The 21882-nt window shown below is 37.3% G+C and overlaps 1 protein-coding gene across 3 annotated transcripts in view; it reads right to left on the bottom strand.

The window, feature by feature from the left end:
- Positions 1-21882, bottom strand: part of KLF8 (Kruppel like factor 8) — a 65481-nt gene that overhangs the window by 20640 nt on the left and 22959 nt on the right. For all 3 annotated transcript variants that reach the window (XM_017516877.2, XM_037734367.1, XM_017516876.2), the window contains 3 exons: positions 10305-10866; positions 6169-6280; positions 5362-5501 (listed from right to left, as the gene is read on the bottom strand). In XM_017516877.2, coding sequence (XP_017372366.1) covers positions 5362-5501; positions 6169-6280; positions 10305-10866 — 814 coding nt within the window. The remainder of the gene's footprint in view (positions 1-5361; positions 5502-6168; positions 6281-10304; positions 10867-21882) is intronic.

Genomic DNA, 21882 nt, shown 5'->3' with positions numbered 1-21882 from the left:
CAGAGCAATTTTTTAAAAAATAAATATTCTAATGTAGCTATCTCGGCATTCCCCTTAGATACTTGTCTTAACCTACTTTGATTTCCTACTCCTTTCCATATGAATTCGCACACAATCCTTTACCTTTTAAAGGATCGTTAAGATTGTCACAACATTAGGAACTCTTTCTCTCACTCATTTGTCATTTGCTGCAATATTGAAATTCTTATTTTGATCATCAATGCCTATTAATTCTTCCAAAAATGAAGAAAATAGATTGAGTAGCAGTAGTACTATAGGTGGGAAACACAATTTAACTGCTGAATTTTTATACCTGTCTGATTTACAGCTTGCTGATTAAATTGCTATTTGTTTGGTGCTTAATCAGACTTAGGAAAACAATTGAGGGTTTTGCTTTATTTTTTTTTTTTTGGCATGAGGAGAGAATTGTATGTAACCAGTGATATCATTATTCCTGAATGTACAGACAGAAGTATTCCTAGACATCGTTTAACTTTAAAACTTTAAATAGTCCCCCTTTAAGGGAATACGATAATGTATACTATGACAAACGTACTTTATTCTTCTAACATAGCAATTACTTGGAATTTTTTCCTGAAATGCACTGCAGGAAAGCCCTGTGTGTCTCGGTTTAGTAATGGTTTTATTTCTAGCCATACAACTGATGGATTGTATATAATTTTTCTTAGTACCAAAATAATCTGTTATATGAACAAACCTCTAAAATAATTTCAATATAGTATATATAAAAGAAGGTTTTTATTAAATAGCTTATCTTCCACTTGCAAGTTTATGGATATATCAGTATGTCTGAATAAAAAGTGGGAGAACTCTTTGCTGTTAGAAGAATGTGCTTATTGTTTTGATTTTTTGGCTGGGATATAATCGAAGTACTGCTGAACCGCAGGTGCAGTATTCTACTAAACATTTAAGCTAGTGGTACCCCTGTTTCTGAATTTAGAATGTTGGAATTACCTGTTTAAATCTGTTTGGGAGATGCAGAGATTAAGTCTGTACATATGTGTGTACGTATATTCATGCACCCTCTGATTTTGGTTTTCTCATTTTTGAGTTCTTAGAAAGTATCCACATACCTTTTTTTTTTTTCTTTTGGTAGAAGTAGCTGTTGTACAGTGAAGGATAAGACTTTAAACAGTTGATTCTTTTTGTGTTTTCTACAAACCACTTTTTGAAATTTACATCATAGTCAAACTCATTTTCTGGCTTTTGGAAAGTAGATGATTATTTCAGAGGAATAAGACATGTCAAACAGCATGCTCAGTAGGATTTTAGGTAGTCAAATGCAGCTAAGAAAAAGTATTTTCAAGCCGTAAGTTGCTAACTGATATGGTATGAATTAGTCAAATTATGATTCAAGTTAGATTTTCCTCTACAGAGATGGATCTGAATGTTTAGTTCCAGCCAAGGTAGATTTTACTTTCAATTTTTTAATCAATATCACTTTTTGTGCTTAACTCTTTGGTGTTAGCTTGTCTGTTTTCATTTGTCTAAAATTCTGCAGGGCTGACTAAAATTTGACATAATGGTATACATGGATGGTTAAGGGTAACTTTCAGTTGGAGATTAAAGCTTAAAGCAAGATGCCATCCCCCACTGCTCCTGACACCCCCCGCCCCGCCAAAAAAAAAAAAAAAAACATGTTGGCCTGGCGCGGTGGCTCAAGCCTGTAATCCCAGCACTGTGGGAGGCCGAGGCGGGTGGATCACGAGGTCAAGAGATCGAGACCATCCTGGTCAACATGGTGAAACCCCATCTCTACTAAAAATACAAAAAATTAGCTGGGCATGGTGGTGTGTGCCTGTAATCCCAGTGACTCAGGAGGCTGGGGCAGGAGAATTGCCTGAACCCGGGAGGCGGAGGTTGCGGTGAGCCGAGATCGCACCATTGCACTCCAGCCTGGGTAACAAGAGCGAAACTCCGTCTCAAAAAAAAAAAAAAAAAAAAAAATGTGGTACAGATACACCATGGAGAATGAGATCCTATTATTTGCAACAACAATACGGATGGAACTGGAGGTCATTATGTTAATTGAAATAAGCTAAGCACAGAATGACAAACTTCACAGTTTGCCGCTTATTTGTGGTGGCTAAAAATTAAAATCATTGAACTTATGGAGATAGAGATAAAAGGATGGTTACCAGAGGCAGGGAAGGATGGTGGGATGTCGGTGGGTTGGGGGGCAGTGGGGGTGGTTAATGGGTACAAAAAATAGAGAGAATGATTAAGATCTACTATTTGATGGTACATCATCATTATAGTAAAAAATCATTTAATTGTACATTTTAAATAACTAAAAGAGTATAATTAGACTGTTTACAACACAAAGGATGCCCAATGCTTGAGGGGATAGATACATACCTTTACTCTAATTTGACTACTACACATTGCATTCCTATATCAAAATATCTCATATCTCATGTAATTCATAAATACATAAACATACTACGTACCCACAGAATATGAAAATAAAAATAATTGTTCATAGTGATTAGGTTGTAAAGTGATAATATTTGTGATATATTGGGTTAAAATATATATTATTAAAATTTTTAAAAGAAAGAAAATAAAAGAAAAGGAAACTCTATCAAGAAATTAGGGTTTTCTTATATAGATATTTGGGGGGGACACTGCTTAAGATAGGTTTAGGGAAGATTTTTTCTGGGCAGAAGACATTCAAATTGAAATCTAAAGGATAAGAAATGTCAAGAGATAAAACGATAAGAGGCAAGATCCTGCAGGGCCTTTTGGGTTACTCTATTTGGATTCCATTTAGAATGTGATGGGAAGTCCTAGGAATATTTTAAGTAGAAAATGTTATATAATCTTATTTATATTTAAACAAAACAAAACAAAAGCAAACAGATGAGAATCCTCTGGCTACTGTGTGGAGAATGAATTGTAGTGAGAAAAGAAGCCCTATTACAATACAGCAGGGATGGGGGTACTTACAGAATTGTCACCTTATTCCCTAGCAGCTAAGCCCATTGAAAGTCAAGCAGTCAGGGCAAATTAAATAATTCTGTGAAATGCCTCCAAGTGACTGCTCCTGTGGTCACGTACCCACAGCAAAGGTATGGGTCAATTTTAAAACCTGAATAGAATAAGAGCGATTCCGAATCTAAACAAAGTAAGGCTGGGGGCAGTGACTCACATCTGTAATCCCAACACTGAGAGGTCAAGGCAGGCAGATGACTTGAAGCCAGGAGTTCAAGACCAGCCTGGCCAACATGGCAAAACCCCATCTCTACTAAAAATATAAAAATTAGCTAGGCAAGGTGGCACATGCCTGTAATCCCAGCTACGTGGGTGGTTGAGACATGAGAATAGCTTGAACCCAGGAGGTGGAAGTTGCAGTGAGCCGAGATCACCCTAGGCTGAACTCCAGCCTGGGCGACAGAGCAAAACTCTGTCTCAAAAAACAAAAATAGTGATATTCATGTAGACATCAGTTGTCTCCATTCACCAGCCATCTGGCTGTCATGGTCTCTTATCAGATAAGGAATTCTCCTACAACACACAAAGCTAAGAATTGTAGATATTTTAAGACCATTTTATCCCTTCATTCGGGAAGCTTATACCACTAGGGGGGAAAACAGTACTGAAATCTGAAAAGTAAATAAAAGTAAATTGTATCTGTTATCTCTGTGTCATAGCCAAGAGGTGACACAGGAAAGACAGCCAGACTTTTAGTATTATAAAGCAATTTCCAACCTGCTTACACTTGGGACCTTCTAGAAGGTAGCCACACAGGTTACATTGAAATTCAATCCATAAGGTTCTAGATTAAAATAGTCAAATGGGATCACCTAGTCCAAACCCCTCACAGTTAGGAAATCTGTGTTCAAAGAGGTAGGAAGACATATCAGATCCCACGCAGCTTAATTGGAGAGCTGGAATATATATACATATATATATATATATGTAGAGCCAGCATCCAGAATATATATGTATATATATATGGCTATATGTATATATAGTCAGCATCCATCTCCCATGGAAGAGAAGCAAACAAATACATCAGGAAATAAGAATAGTGTCATGGGAATGTTTGAATAATGCAGCCTGGAAATCACTCACCTGTTTAGAGCCTCTAGGTACAACAACTAGGGCCTCTGAGTCCTTCTACACAAATTCTAACACAGCAAATGTAACACAGCAGATGTTTACAAGAAAGGAGGGCTTCCTCCTTGTCGAAAGTGCCAAAGCCCCAATTCTGAGCTTGGAGGAGTCTCCAAGGCAAAGGCACATACTGATAAATGGCAAGCTGCATCTGGCTTCTAGGCAGGTTTCTTTGAATTCCTGGGGTTATAAAAAATTTTTGAACTAGATGCCGGCATTCAAAATCAAGGATATTTCACATAATAATCTTGATTTTTTTTTTTTTTGCTTAACAATTAAATTTACTAATACAGTCATCCCTCAGTATCTATGGGGGATTGATTTCAGAGCCAACCACGTTCCCAGCCCCACCCTCTGGTGGATAATGAAATCCATGGGTACGTAAGTCCCTGATATAAAATAACATAGTAATTGCATATAATCTATGCACATTCTCTCCTAGATTTTAAGTCATCTCTAGATGTACTTATGTTACCTAATACCATGTAAATGCTATGTAAGTAGTTATTATACTATATTTTAAAATTTGTGTGATTTTTTATTGTTGTATTGTTATTTTGTTTTTTTAAAAATATTTTTGATCTGTGGTTGGTTGAATCCATGGATGTGGAACCCAGGAATATTGATGGCTGACTGTAGTCAGCTGGATTTGAGTGGCAGCTCTCCTTCTTCAGGTCAGGTATGTGCTGTCCAGTTTGACAGAATTACTACCAAGTCTGTTTTACTTATTTATGTGTACCTTTTTTCTAATGTGAACAATGACACGTTAATGGTTACTAGATGGTACTAACCTAAAGCTCCAAAAGTCTGCTTTACTTTCACTTAGTTTAAATTGTTCTTGTGCTTTTCCACACTTAGTAAAACCTGTGAGACCCCAGTAGTAAGGAAGGGAGTAATGCCTTAATCTTTGCTTAAGTGTTGACTTCCCAATTAGAAAGACCCACAGTGGCTCATTGGAGATGATGATTATTAAGAAGACACCAGATTTAGTTTAGTGTTTTCCCAGGCCGGTTTTATAAAATTTGCCTTAGAATAGGGACAAGAAATAGGGGTAAAAACCATGAATGGAGACTGTGCCCATGAGTATAAATGCATAAATGCATGTCTTTGTTTCAAGACTTCATTTTCTGTCTGTCTGTCTGTCTGTCTCTCTCTCTCTCTCTCTCTGTGTGTGTGTGTGTGTGTGTGTGTGTGTGTGTGTTGGGGGTGAGATAGGCAGACCTGTATGGATTCTGCGGTGAGCTTTCAGGTGAGAGCTTTTGGTGTACACTTTGCTGCATCCTGCAAAGTCACATTGGTGAATCCGTCTTCTCTTCAAGTCAAGCGACTCTTCTCCTTGCATTTGGGCCATTGCTGATGGTCTGATTAAAGAAATAGAGATAAAGCCAAAGGGTGACTTTAAAGTGAAAGCTAACTAAATGAATTTACATTCATTGGTGCCATCTCATATACGCTTTTAATTTATATGAATTTAATGCTAGATCCCCTCCAAAATAAATACTTGGAATAGTAAAAATAATTCTGTCAACCAAGCCATTCTGCTCAATACGTGCAGGTCCCTCAGTAAATGCTCAAGACAGCATGGGAGGTGATAACGTTTCCTTCAGTGGTTGTGTTCCCAAACTGTGAGTATTTCACTTTAAGTTTCATTCTTCTACTTCAAAAAATTTGTTTTTCATACAACAGTTGTTGCTAAACACAAGCTAACTACTTTCAATTAGCTCCAATATTGAAAGACAAAGCTGTTTTAAACTTACAGAAATAGTATACAACCACACTTTAAGGAAAATTTGAAGATTTTTGAAAAGAAAAATGATGATCTACAGTTAGAACACAGCTCTACCATTACATGTATGTATATGCATATGTATGCACACAAACTCATATACTTTCACTGGAAAAGTAGGCTTCCTATATTTTTTGTCCTCAAATTCTTACTCTTGTGTCTCATCATTAGTTCCATCTATACATATGTGCAAATGTACACACACATGCTCAAAGACAGACTTGAAGACAAAAAGTACTCACTCTTGCTGTAGTCCCTGCAGACTCTGTAAGGCTGAAGATCCACTCTCAATTGCACTCTCTTCACTGTCACTTGGAATCTCCAGTGGAGACATGGAAGTGGGGTCAACTTTCACTGAAAGCAAAGCAAGGGAACAGTGTGAGCTAAAAATGTATGTGCTTCTTTAACCATTTTCAGGATTCCCAGTTTGTCCCACCTTAAGAAGTGGCAGCAAGATAGAAAAATAAAGAAAAAACAAAGATGAAATAAGTGTATTTGCATGGAAGGAAGAGAATACCTTTTTTTTTTTTTTTGCACAGCAGGAAACAGAAATGCCTTTAAAGGAAGAATAGTATGGAGAGTTCTGGTACCACTAGAATGAGAGTGTCTCTAGAATATGGTCTGGGTATGATTTATCTCTCTACTATCTTCAGCTCCCAGTACAGGGTCTGCTGAAAAGTTAGCTTCAACAGTGTGTGTTGGATTGAAGTTGTTGAATAGCTCCTGCTTGTCCTAAAATCAATGTCTAGGATTAGTCCAGATGTGAGAACATCCACCTCGGCCTTTGTGCTCCTAGATAGAAATGAGTCAACGAGATGAAACATATACCTACCATCTGGTAGGTGCTTGATACAACCTTCCTTTCCACCTATGCTGGGAGAAGCTGTCAAATATTCCTTATTATCAACTACTGATATTTCTAATTCTTAACAAATCTCAATCAGGTGGTCAACAGTTTCCTAGATCCAGGGAAATCTTCAAAGTTTCTATATAGAAGAAACTTAGAGGTGGTGATAAGGTGGGGAGCAGGTATTTGGTTAAAACAGTTGTCTCTATGCTTTGCATATCGTTCACTAAAAAGGTTTAAGCATGTATCTTGAGGTATGCATGTTTGTGCATGTATGTGATATACATGTACTAGTATCCTACAATTTTGTATACATTATAAGAAAACAAACAAAAAGTAGCATGTCATCTCACTTAAGTTACAGTGGCTATTATCAAAAAGACAAAAGACAGTAAGTGCTGGTGAGTATGTGGAGAAAAGGGAACCCTTATGCACTGTTGATGGGAATATAAACTAGTTACAGCTTTTATGGAAAATAGTATGGAGGTTCTTCAAAAAATTAAAATTGGCCGGGCGTAGTGGCTCACACCTGTAATCCAAACACTTTGAAGGCCAAGGCGGGTGGATCACCTGAGGTTGGGAGTTTAAGACCAGCCTGACCAACATGGTGAAACCCCGTCTTAAAAAAAAAAAAATTAAAATTATCACTTCTGTGTATATATCCAAAGGAAATAAAATCACGTATCCAAAAGATATCTGCATCCCTGTTTGGTACAGCATTATTCACAATAGCCAAGATATGGAACCAGCTTAAAGTATCTATCAACAAATGAATGAATAAAGGAAATATGAGAGATATATATATACACAATATAATATTATTCAGCCATAAAAAAGAACAAAATCCTGCCATTTGTGACAGCACAGATGAACCTGTAGGACATTATGTTACGTGAAGTATGCCAGGCACAGAAGGACAAATAGTGCATGATCTCACTCATATGTGGAATCTAAAAAAGTTAATCTCATGCAAGTAGGGAGTAGAATGGTAGTTATCAGAGGCTGGGGAGGGGATGGAGAGATGTTGGTCAAAGGATACATAATTATAGTTAGATAAGAGGAATACATTTCAAGAGATTATTGTATAGCAAGGTGAGTATAGTTAATGATGATACATTTTATTTATTAAAATTGTAAAGAGAATGAATATTAAGTGCTGTCACCACAAAAACAATAATGAGGCAATACATTTGTTGTTTACATTTAACCATTCCACAGTGTACATATACTTCAAAACATCATGTTATACATGATAAAAATATACAATATAATTCATCAATTTTTTAAGGGTAAGAAAATATAAATTTTGATACGTTCTTCCTGTACTCCAATTGTTTTGTGTGTGCCCCCTAAGGTTTAGACAGCCCCCCATTTTGGATACTAATGTGGTTTGGCTGTGCTCCCACCCAAATTTCAACTTGAATTGTATCCCATGTGTTGTGGGAAGGACCCAGGGGGAGGTAATTGAATCATGGGGCCAGTCTTTCCCCTGCTATTCTTGTGATAGGGAATACGTCTCATGGGATTTGATAGGTTTATCAGGGGTTTCTGCTTTTCTTTCTTCCTCATTTTTCTCTTGCCGCCACCATGTAAGAAAGGCCTTTCTCTTGCCATGATTCTGAGGTCTCCCCAGCCATGTGGAACTGTAAGTCTAAGTAAACCTCTTTTTCTTCGCAGTCTCAGTATGTCTTTATCAGTAGCATGAAAACAGACTAATACAAAGCACATTTAAAACAGACTAATAAAACAGACTAATAAAACAGACTAATACAGAGTACATTGAGCACATTTAAAATTTATTCTGTTTATTTAGAGTGGGTTTGATGGACTGATGCTATTACAGGGAATATTCAAAGCTCCTTCAAACCATCCCTTGATGCTACCACTGCCTTTATCTCAGCAAACTTTCACATGGGGAATTTTATTTTCGTTTTTGTTTGTTCCTTTTTTTTGGTTTGTTTGGCTCTCCCTTCCTATATGTAATGGATATCATATCTCAAATTAAGATTATGCACACTTATTAACATAATTAATTACTAGTCAATGATAATATTTGTATTCAGAAGACCGGTGCAGAGTCTCAACAACTTGATGCTTAGCAGTATGTTGTTTTTCAGCTTCCTACATTTAGTGCAGGGCATCAAATTTCAAAGGTAGAGATTCTTTTACACTGAGCTGAAATCTGCTTCCTAGTCATTCCCACCCCTTGGCCTTTATAATTATGCAAAATATTATCAGCCTGCCTTAGAGGCCACATAATTTTCTCCGATCATCCCTGATTACAAACTAAAATAGATATACCTCTGGGAGGAGAACTAGTGGATGGGGGATAGTGGTAGAAGAGAAACTTAACTGACACCTTTCTGAATTCTCAATTTCCTTTAAAAATAAAATAAAATGGAAGATTATAGCATTTGAATTCTCTCTTGGACAAATTTTAAAGTTTGCTTATTCATTAAATTATTTGTTGCAAGACAAGTACTAGCACTGTGTTAAGTTCTCTGGAGAGGCACACATAAAAAAATAACGGTATTATTCTTGAGGAATTTATAATTCAGTTGTGAATAATGCCCAGACACTTGTGATACAAGCAAATAAATATGTAAAATGGAGAGTAATAGATGCCAAATGAAGAACACATATTTCAATGACTTTTTTTTGTAGGGAAGAGAAAAGGGAAAGTATTGGTGGAGACAGGAGCTAATACTGGCTAAGTATGGTAGGGATACAAATATTATTCTCAACTTTTCCACCAAGGCATTCTGAATGGCGTAAAAGAATAAACACATTCTCCTGAAAAGTCCCAGGGCAGATGCCTTTAGTAAGCTTAAACTATTTTTGAAGTTTGTGGTTTATCTCAACAGGTTTTTCAAATTTGGCATTTTGTCCTATAAGATAATCATATTTTAAATATAAAATGCTGCCGGTTGCGGTGGCTCACACCTGTAATCCCAGCACTTTGGGAGGCCGAGGCAGGAGGATTACCTGAGGTCAGAAGTTCGAGACCACCCTGGCCAACATGGTAAAACGCTGTCTCTACTAAAAATACAAAAATTAGCCGGGCCTGGTGGTGAGTGCCTGTAATCCCAACTACTTGGGAGGCTGAGGTAGGAGAATTGCTTGAGCCCAAGAGGCGGGGATTGCAGTGAGCAAAGATCGTGCTATTGCACTCCAGCCTGGGTGACAGAGTTATACTGTCTCAAAAAAAGAAACAAAAAACATATATGTGTGTGTGTGTGTGTGTGTGTGTGTGTATTGCTTTAAATTATTTAATATCAAATGATATGGAAGTTCCAGGAAGCTGTATGTTGCTGATAGATATGCATACCTGTTTGAGAAGCATGGTCTATTCAAAAGTCATTGCACATTCTTAAGCATTAAAAAGGCATGATAAAAACAGTACATATGAAAAATTATTCTTGAAGCAGTGTGCAAGAATAATTGGAGGAGGTGAAAAGAGACAGGGGACAGGATGACCCAAAAAGGGAACAGATGCAGGAAGGCCAGGAAAGGGGCAATATTGTTACTCACCTGATCCAGCATTTTTACCATCTCCTCCAATGAGTGGGACTGTAATGGCTGCAGGACCCCCATCTGCAGGCAAAGTAGTATATACCATGGGCAGAGACTGCACTACCACTGGGATGGTCTTCAGGCCACCCATCTTATTTGGCAGACTGACTGAGGGGATGGTGTGAATGACATGTAAGATCTGCTGACCACCAGAGCTCTGAGAGGTCAGGACAGAGCCTGGGGTCAGAACAGTAGGAATGTTTGCCGCAGTGCTCATGTCAGATGTTGACGTGGACACCACAAGGGTCTGGGGAGCAGAGTGTGGCTTGGGAGGACCTATTGGAGCTTGTAGCATGCTAGCAGGCTGAAGAGGAGCCTTGGGCTTGTGAAAAGAGAGGTCAACTGGTTCCACTTGGGGCAGGCTGAAATCACTAGCCAAAAGTTCTTCTGGGGGCTCAATCTTGATGTCATTAAACAGTGCTTGGTTCTCCATCGGGTTGGCATCCAGGAGTGGTGGAGAAGTCATATTACTTCTGTCTTCTATCTCAGGGGGATCTCTGTTCCGAACAGAACCAGTGCCCTTAAAAAAAATAAACAAATGAGGAATGCATAAGCCGGTGTTAGTACCCTGAAGAGACATGGAAACAATGAAAAAAAGAAATCTCTATTTGTTTCTCATAGAAGGAATACATGGTGCTGAGAGAAGTGAAGCAGGAGTAAACTAAAGAGAAAAAAGGAAGGGAAACTACTGAGTACCAGTAAGTACCAGGTATTGTATCAGGCAATTGTTTAAAATTATTTCATTTAACCTTTACAATAATCTTACAAAATTAATTAAAGACTTTCTGAGTATCCACTATAAGCTCAGTGGCAGCACACATGAATTATAGTACAGCCAATAAGTACATACTAACATATTAAATATAATGATAGAATAATGTGAATAGTTTGTAAATCATACCATAATAAAGGATGTAACAGGCATGTAAGCAAGGCATTTTAGGAAAAGAAAAGAGTCATTTTCTGTGACTCATTCTGTCTAGACAGGGAGGCTTCAAGAAGGAAGTGATATTTCAGATGAGTCATAGAAAATTAATAGGAATTCCCTAGGCAGATAAGAGATAAGAAAGATATTCCTGTCTATAGAGACATAACAACAGACAATATAATTAGAGAATACGGATGCAATACAGCTAGTTGTATTACATGCAAGACTGAACCGTGCAGCTTTTTTATTCTGGGATTAAAAAAAAAAACTAACAAATGATCGCTTTATATGTAATATATGAAATAAAGCCTCAACCTAATTAAAAGCTAAGAATTCCATGAATTAAAAGGTCAAGAGTATTATGAACTGTGTGGGCCACTGTCAAGCAATACTCTGGATCTTGAAGATGACCTTGGAGATGGTGGTACCACTTTAGCCAGTAAACATAACAAGCCTCCATTATCTATTAGCATTATATTTGAAGTATGGGGGTTTTAAATTATGAAAAATGCTAAGGAATGCATCCTTTATATAAAATATAACCAGCTTTAGTTTTGTATATTTGGAAAATGAGGAAGGGTAGAGTTCAATGAAATGGTGGGTGATAGAAGATAATTGTTTGGCGGAGAGGAGTAACAAGAACAGAATTATTTCTGTGAGATTTAACTAGCTTCTCAATGAAGATTGATTGAAAGAAGAGCAAGGCTAGATTCAAAGAAATCCAAAAGAAAGCAAGTGGAAAAATCTCAGTGAGACATGTAAAAATATTTGAGTATTGACATTATTTAGGAATTATTGTTAATTTTAAGGTGTGATCATTACATTATGCTTATGATTTTGTAAAATTTAGTTGAGAGATAATAAGGGTCTGGATTCAGAGAGTAATGAGTGGCAGGGGAGGCAGTGTCTTCTTGCTCTGATTTTGTTTAAAAAATCCTCAGAGGGCTGCAGTGAGCTATGATCACACCACTGCACTCAAATCTGGGTGACGGAGCAAGACCCTATGTCAAAAAAATGCTACAGTAACCCTCAGAGCAGCTGGGAATGAGTAAAGGCACCAAAAACCCATCCCTGCTTTATCTCCAGAATTTAGTCAGACTGCCATCTGCTTTTCCCTTCTTTTATGCTACAACCCTCTTGGTATCTTGATTTGAAAGTCCCCATTCCAACTCAGCCCTTGTTTGTGGTCCAAACATTGCTTCAATCTGCTCCTCCAGGACATGATTTCTGCGATTTGTCTAAATGTTTCACCTATTGCTAATGTAATCTATCCCTCATCGGTGGATTCAACCCATCCAGATAAGGGGGGAGAGCAGAATCCTGTTGACAGGGAGAGGAAGTTGTCAAGAATGGCTCTGCTGAACATAAAACTCCCCTGTTCTCAGAATCCCCCAAATCATCTTAAGCTCTTATTTTTCCTACATTTCCTACATGTCTCTTCACTTTAGTAGCTCCACTCCCAGATTAAAAAGATAGAATCCAAGGACTCTTCCAAAGAAAAGTAACAATGTTATCTCTTTCCATAGTCTCTCTACCATTGCTGTCAATAACAGGAAAAAACAGTTACAACAGAAAGCATAAGAAGAGGTTCAGTGTAGGTGGGGGGGGGGGCAGTGGCTCACATTTGTAATCCTAGCACTTTGGAAGGCCAAGGCAGCAGGAGTACTTGAGGTCAAGGGTTCGAAACCAACCTGGCCAACATGGTAAAACCCTGTCTCTACTAAAAATGCAAAAATTAGCTAGGCATGTTAGCATGCACCTGTAGTCCTAGTTACTCAGGAGGCTGAGGCAGAGAATTGCTTGAGCCTGGGAGGCAGAGGTTGCAGTGACCCGAGACTGTGCCACTGCACTCCACCCTAGGTGACAGGGTGAGACTCTGTCTAAAAAAATTAAAAAAAAGAAGATGTTCAGTGTAATATCATTTTCTATAAGAATACAGTTATGGGAACAGGTGTATAAATAAACACAACCTGCTAATGAAATTAAGAAAGGACTTACCTAAATTTTAGAGACTTCTTGGACTCTAAGCTTTAGGCCCATAAACCTGAAAACGTTGAGGCTTTGAATCCTAACCATAAAATAAACACTACTTTGGCAACTTTTACTCTTTTTTGCCAAAGAAAGGCCATTTAGGTGAGCCGAGTTCTAACTGCAACAATGTTACTAGCTCAAGGCCGTGGGTTTAGCTGATTTGATCTGCAAGCTTTTACTGAAAAACATTATTTAGGAACATCTAAAATGGAAACTGACTGATGCAAGTCTAGAAAATTAAGAACTGATAGTCTATTCTTATTGCCTTAATGAGACACTGTGTTACAGGGTCCCGCACCAACAGGCTATCATGAGCTGTCCTTTTATAGACTAAATCTATTTTGTGGTTTGCCAATTCTTAACCAAATCCTATCTGCAGCAGGACTTCAATCATTACTTCTCCCCTGCCATCAAAAGGCTTTGAGAGAAATGTTGGAAGGCCAGTTGTTTCAGTTTCAGTATCTAAATAGTAACTTCCTCAAAACATATCATCACATATTTTTTTCTGTACATATCACTTCCAAGTATGCCTCTTATGCCTAAATGAATCTATCTTGTGGCAAGTATTTTCTAGGTGTAAATATTGTCTTCTGAATGCAAGCTTTCTCAAGAAAACAGACTGTACTCAAAAGCAGGTCCCAAGGTTGACCTTTCTGTTCCTTCCTTTGTGGCTTAAAGACAAGCATTCCATATCTACGCACTATTAGGGTAAAAAAGTTTTGTTTGTGTGCACTGAGGATTCTTTTTTCAACATGATCAAAATAATTTTAATAAAAATATTGCTATACAGCCTAACTTCTTCCATATTTTGAATATAACCCTCCCTGCAGTTAAAAAAAGACACAACACACTATTTGCTTTACCTTATCTTTCTAGATAGCATATTATGCTTGAAAATTCTGAAGAAGACCTTCAAGTCTTGACTGAGTGAGTTTTTGGTCCTAGAATTTTGGTGATTTTAAGATTTCTCACTAAGATGACTCGGGATGGCTACCTATTTCATGCTTCATTGAATATGATTACTTCAGCTTTGAAAGCTCGTCTGAGGATTGTTCTGCCATCAAATTTTTTTAAAGTCATCGTTCTTCATCTTTAGCATGGTGTGATGGCTTCAGTTTTTAAGTATTCTCTAGTCAATCATTACCACTCTCCAAAGAAAGAGAATAGCTATTTTCCCCATTTGCTATTTTAAGACTTTAGCTTGAATTCCAGGATTTCTGAATCTATGAAGATGGTTGTGCATGAAAGAAAATAAGGAAACTTAGGAGTGGTTTGAAGACAAGCTTTAATTTCCACAGTGCTACTCCTCAAATGCCCAGAATCCTTATCAGGTTTCCTTAAGCCAATCTGAATTGACAAAAAAACATAAAAAGAGTTATTTATTCATGTATTACTAAAGATGAGGGGCTCTCAGTTCTTAGGAAACACGCCTCTCAATTCTAGAAATAAATTCTGAGAAAAGCTGGTCAATTTCACGAATATTTAAGCATTTGATTAAGATAGGTAGAGAAACCCTGAGAGTCAGTGGAATCAACTGTTACAAAGTTTCCACTTTTCATTTATTTAAACCAGCTCTAATGTGGAGCTTGAAAGCAGTAAGGCAAGATTAGAAAGAAAATGAAAGAACAAAATACTATAGACAGCACAGTAGGTAGAAGGAGAGAAAGGCATGGTGCTATAGTAACATGATAAAGCCTAGGCTCCTGGCAAACAGAAAGAGGAAACCCATTTTTGTAAACAGGTACCTTTCAGCTTTGCTCTGGGTTAATTCAATTATTTTCATGCCTAGATACACATACACACATACATTGTACACATTCATTGTTTAGGTCAAAATGTCTGTTTAGCCTTCTAAAACTCAAATATTTTTCCAATAAGAGCATTATGTGTTTGGGTATTAGAAAAAGGAAAGGTGGCTGGAGACGGGAATTATTAGAAGGTGAGACTTAATCTAAACACAGAGGAATTTCAAATCTTATATCACTACCATGTCAGTAGCATCAGAAAATGGAGAACTATAGAACAAAACAATTCACCAATTTCTACAAACTAACGAACCCAACAATTTTAAGAGATTGGGATAGTAGCCGTCACAATCAGGCAAAATGAGATCAGAAATGTACATATGTATATACATATGTACACATATATTCGCTCATCAGGTATTTGCTTAATACCTTGCATGGCAATAAATATTAGTACCTAGCACAAAACTATAGAAAATGTGAAAAATACTAAAACAGTTTTTCTTCTCAAAGTATCTAAGATTGTTTTGGGGTGATACATGAAGTTATTTTAATATTTATACTTACTTTATTGTATATTAGAAAAATATATATAACACACTGTAGTAGGCTGAATGGTGGCCCTCAAAAAGGCCCATCAACACCTCAGTTCCCAGAATCTTTTTGGAAAAAGGATCTTTGCAGGTATAATTAAGAATCTTGAAGAGATCCTGCTGGCTTATCTGGGTGAGCCCTTAATTCCACGACTAGTGTCCTTATAAGAGACATAGAGAGAAGTAACACACAGAGACACAGAGGAGAAGGTAATATGAAGGTGCAGACTGACAGTGGAGTGATAGGGCTACAACCCAAAACACCTGTACGTACCAGGAGCTGGAAGATGCAAAGATTATTCACTAAAGCCTTCAGAGGGAGTATGACCCTGACAATAACTTGATTTCAGATTTCTGGTCTCAACAACTATGAGAGAAGACATTTCTCTTGTTTTTGTTTTTTTAAATATTTTATTTATTTATTTTATTTGACTTTAGGTGCATACTGTATCTGGCATTTCTCCCCATGTCATCCCTCCCCACCCATTTCTCTTGTTTTAAGGCACTTAGTTTGTGGTAATTTGTCTCAGCAATTCTAGGAAACCAATACCTCACATCAAACCAAGAATTCTCCAGATAGCTTAGGCCAAAGCTAATATAGGTTTGTTTGTTTATTTATTCAAATAATTTTTAAAGTATGTAAATAATATTGATGGCAAGAATATGGCAAAAATCGTCAAAGTGGTAAGTAAATAACTGAAGTTTGGGAGACAAAAAATATTACTGGGGAAACAGATGTTTACATAAAGCAGTTGACAATAGAGAACATGTAATGCGTAGAGCCACATTAGTGACGAATACAGATGACTCAGTGTTCCAGGAACATGAGTTCACTAGAGATTCATGACAGTTGGGGTTTTTTGTGAATGTTTCATGGAAGGGATGAAACTGGAATTCGAGCCCTAAGAAAAGTGGAGCGTTTGGTGAGTTATATAAGCTAATTGACGCACAATCCAATTAAAAAAAAAACAAATAGTATGGGGCCGGGCGTGGTGGCTCACACCTGTAATCCCAGCAGTTTGGGAGTATAAGGTAGGTGGATCACCTGAGATCAGGAGTTCAAAATCAGCCTGACCAACATGGAGAAACTCCATCTCTACTAAAAATATAAAAATTAGCCAGGAGTGGCAGCGCATGCCTGTAATCCCAGCTACCCAGGAGGCTGAGGCAGGAGAATCACTTGAACCCTGGAGGCAGAGGTTGTGGTGAGCCAAAATCACGCCATTGTACTCCAGCCTGGGCAACAAAGCGAAAAAAAAAAAAAAAAAAAAAGCAGTAAAAAAAAAAAAAAAAAAACAGTGTGGGGGAAAAAGTGGCACAGAAATGTATAGGCCCTGAGAATGAAGCCCAGCTAGAAAAAAAGAAAAGGGAAAAAAGAAATGTAGAAGCCAATTAGATAGTATCATGGAAATACTGTTCATTTTCTTGGGTGTGACATGATCTAGTTATATAATACAATGTCATTATCTGTAGGTGATGCATACAGAATAATTTAGTGGTGAAGTTTCTTGATGCAACTTACAGTAGTAATAAAATAGGGAGAGAGAGAGTATTAGTCTGTGTGAAAATATGTGCCACATATTAACAATATTAAATGAGGGTAAAGGAGAGATACATATGATAAAATTTAACCCTAACACTGCTCATACATTTTGACCAAGAAATCCCACTTCTAGGAGGTAATCAGAAACAAAAAATAAAGGGCAGGTGACAACCAAATTCCCATTCACTCTATGGTATGATGATACAGAAATTTAGAGAAGGGAGAGCAGCATGTGTGAGCTACACACCCACACACTGATCCTAACTAGTGACATAAACAAATCATATGATGAATCAAACCAGGAGGTTTCTCCACACTAGAATGATGCCAGCATTGTGTAGTTATAGAATACAAACTCCTGGCCCTTGTCCCCCAAGTCATGGTCAGTGTTCTGTGGCCATTTATCAAAAGCACTCTAGCTTTTCTAAAAATGAGGCATCCTGGAAATGCCAAGAAACAAACAAACAAAGTGCTTAGATCGCTTACTATCAGGACTTTTCTATACACTGAACCAATTTCAAAGTGCCTCCAAATTCTGGAAGTTCAGTATACCTAAAGAATTTATAGAAAAACATTTCTAGAATTATACTTAGGTACACTGAGATTTTAAAATAAGGTAGCTATGCATGCTAAATGATATTTCAGAGTATTTTTATTACAAGTACAATATATTTTGATCTAGTACTACTTATACTCAGCTTCCTCTTGGTATTAACTATGAGTAAGCTCTAGCAATAGGCAGAAGTTTTGCAACAATTACCAAGTTTTGATGTGCTAGTAATTCCTAAATCGTAGCAACAGCTATGATTAAGGTAAATGGGACATCAAATTGGGCTTAATATCATTAAAACAGTTCAAAGAATTCTCATCCATATGCACATGTAACTTAAACAAATTCATTTATACACATGGGCCAAACAATGATTGAGAACAATTTTTAAAAATGACTCCTAGATTTCTCAAAGAACCGTAATACAGAGCTACCATTTGACCCAGCAATCCCATTACTGGGTATACATACAACAGAAAATAAATCATTCTACCAAAAATTTACCTGCACTCATATTCATTACAGCACTGTTCACAATAGCAAAGACATGAAATCAACGTAGTTGCCAATCAATGGTGGAATGGATCAAGAAACGTGGTAAAGATATACCATGAAATACTATGTAGACATAAAAAAGAATGACATCATGTCTTTGCAGCAACATGGATACAGCTAGAGGCTATTCTCCTAAGGGAATCAATGCAGGACCAGAAAACCAAACACTGCATGTTCTTATTTATGAGAGCTAAATGTTGGGTACTCACGGACATAAACATGGTAAAATAGACACTGCGGACTACTAGAAGGAGGAGGGAAAGAGGAGAACAATGGTTAAAAAAACCACTGAATACTATGCTCACTGCCTTGGTGACAGGATCATCCATATCCCAAACCTCAGCATCACACAATATACCCATGTAATAAACCTGCACATGTATCCCCTGAATCTAAAATAAAAGTTGAAGACCCTCAACAAAGAAACATTGGACTTAATCTGCACTATAGACCAAATGAATCCAATATATATTTACAGAACATTTCATCCAATGGCTGAAGAATACACATTATTTTCCTCAGCACAAGGATCAGTGTCAATGATGGACCATATGTTAGGTGACAAAACACATCTTAAGACACTCAGAGGCCGGGCGTGGTGGCTCACGCCTGTAATCCAAGCACTTTGGAGGCCAAGGCAGGCAGATCACCTGAGGTCAGGAGTTCAAGACCAGCCTGACCAACATGGTGAAACCCTGTCTTTAAATAAATAAATAAATAAATAAATAAAAATAAATTTTAAAAAATGTTTTAAAAACACTCAGAAAACCTGAAATAACATCAAGCATATTCTCTGACCACAACAGAATAAAACTAGAAATTAATAACAAGAGAAATTTCGGAAACTATACAAACACCATATACCACTAGTATTATAAAACATGAATATATTAATGATTCATTTCATTAAACTTTAATTTAACTAGGGAAATTAAAAAATGTGCTCCTGAATGACCAGTAAGTCAATGAAGAAATTAAGAAGAAAACTGAAAAATTTCTTGAAACAAATGATATTCGAAAACAACATATTGAAACCTATAGGATATAGCAAAAACCGTCCTAAGAGAGAAGTTTTATAGCTATAAGTGCCTACATCAAAAGAGAGAAAAAACTTCAAATAAGCAATCTAACAATGCATCTTAAAGACCTAGAAAAGCAATGTTACCTGCATATTCTTTTGGAAAAAAAAAAAAAAAAAAAAAACTGGAAAAGCAAGAGCAAACCAAACCTAAAATTAGTAGAAGAAATAACAGAGAAGAGAAATAAATGAATTTGAAATAAAGAAAACAATACAAAAGATCAATGAAACAAAAAGTTGCTTTTTGAGAAGTTAAACAAAATTGACAAACCTTTAGCCAGGCTAATGAGGAAAAACAGAGAGAAGATCCAAATAAATAAAATCGGAAATGAAAAAGGAGACATTACAACTGATATTGCAGAAATTCAAACAATCATTAGTGGCCACTATGAGCAATTATGCCAATGAATTGAAAAATCTAGAAAAATGGACAAATTCCTAGACACATACAACCTACCAAGACTGAACCATGAAATCCAAAACCTAAACAGACCAATAACAAGGAATGAGATTGAAGCCATAATAAAAAGTCTCCTAGTAAAGAAAAGCCCAGGACCTGATGGCTTCATAGCTGAATTCTACCAAACATTTAAAGAAGAGCTCATGCCAATTCTACTGAAACTATTCTGAAAAATAGAGAAGGGACTATTTCCAAACTCATTCTACAAAGCAAGTACTATATTACCCTGATACCAAAACAAGACAAAGACACATCAAAAAAATAAAATTACAGACCAATATCTCTGATGAATACTCATGCAAAAATCCTCAACAAGCTACTCGCAAACCAAATTCAACAATACATTAGAAAGATCCTTCATCCTGACCAAGTGAGATCCCTGGTATGCAAAGACAGTTCAACATACACAAAGCAATTGATGTGATATATATCAATAGAATAAAGGATAAAAACCATGATTATTTCAATTGATGCAGAGAAAGTATTTGATAAAATTCAACATCCCTTCAAAAAACTGGGGATACAAGTAGCATACCTCAGCATAATAAAAGCCATATAAAACAGACCCACAGCTAGTATCATACTGAATGTGGAAAAACTGAAAACCTTTCCTCTAAGATCTGGCACATGTCAAGGATGCCCATTGTCTACACTGCTATTCTACATAGTATTAGCAGTCCTAGCTAGAGCAATCAGAAAAGAAAAAGATACAAAGGGCATTCAAATTGGAAAAAAAGAAGTCAAATTATTTTTGTTTGGAGATGATATGATCCTATATTTGGAAAAACCAAAAAACTATTGGAACTGATAAACAAATTCAGTAAAGTTGCAGTATAGAAAAATCAACTTGTACAAATCAGTAGCATCTTTATGCCAACAGTTAACAATCTGAAAAAGAAATAAACTCATTTACAATAGCCACACATAAAATTAAATACCTACAAATTAACCAAAGAAGTAGGAGATCTCTATACTGAAAACTATAACACACTGATGAAAGAAATTGAAGAGGACATCAACAAATGGAAAAATATTCTATGCTCATGGATTGGGTAGAATCAATATTGTTAAAATGTCCAGACTGATAGTGCCAGGAAATGGGGAAATTCTAGACAGAATTCAAGCCTAAAACCACGGCCCGAAGTGAGAACTTACATCCCTGTTTTCCTGCTTGAATGTTGCCTTTTCCAAAAGCACCCATGGCTGACCCTGCCCCCACTCCTGTGCCCATAAAAACCCACACTTAGCTGGCAGAGAAAGGAGAAGCAGCTGAACATCAGAGATTATAGTTGGATATTGGAGAGAAGTGGCTTGACTTCAGAGGGACAGCTTGATGGTACAGCTTTGGAGAGGAGTCCAGATGGGGACAGCTGGACTCCAGAGGAAGATTACCTTCTTGCTCCATCCTCTTTTCAGCTCCTCCTCCCACTGAGAGCCACTTTCATCAGCGATAAAATCCCCCAATCAATGAGGTTGATTCGTTGTATAACCTCATTCCTTCTGGATGCCAGACAAGAACTCAGGTGTGGGTGCAAAAGGTTGTCAGACTGACCCTCCAGTGAGCTGTTAATACTTAAGCCATCTGCGAACAGCAAAGCTAAAAGGGCACTGTAACATTCCTTCTGGGGCTTCAGGGGTTGTAAGCAACCCCCCAGATGCTGCTGTGGAGTGCACACAGTGTTTTGCTCCTGCTGGTGGCCGAAGGTGCTCACCCCACCTCCTATATTTACTGACCTGTGCTTCCCCTCCCACAAGGGGTAGAACACAGCAAGTTCAACTGAGTGGAATTCACCCCTGCCAGTGCCAAAGTGCCAGCTAGGTCCAGCACCTGTGCACTCCAATTCCCACTCACGAGGGGGTGAGGGAAATATCCTGCTTCAATACTACCCAAAACACTCTACAGACTCAATGAAATCCCTATCAAAATATCTATGACACTCTTGGCTGGGCGCAGTGGCTCATGTCTGTAATCTCAACACTTTGGGAGGCCAAGGTGGGTGAATCACTTGAGGTCAGGAGTTCAGGACCAGTCTGGCCAATATGGTGAAACCCC

Source organism: Cebus imitator, unplaced genomic scaffold, assembly GCF_001604975.1.
Source record: "Cebus imitator isolate Cc_AM_T3 unplaced genomic scaffold, Cebus_imitator-1.0 Scaffold608, whole genome shotgun sequence".
Lineage (NCBI taxonomy): Eukaryota > Metazoa > Chordata > Mammalia > Primates > Cebidae > Cebus > Cebus imitator.
This window is presented reverse-complemented; position numbering and strand designations above follow the sequence as displayed.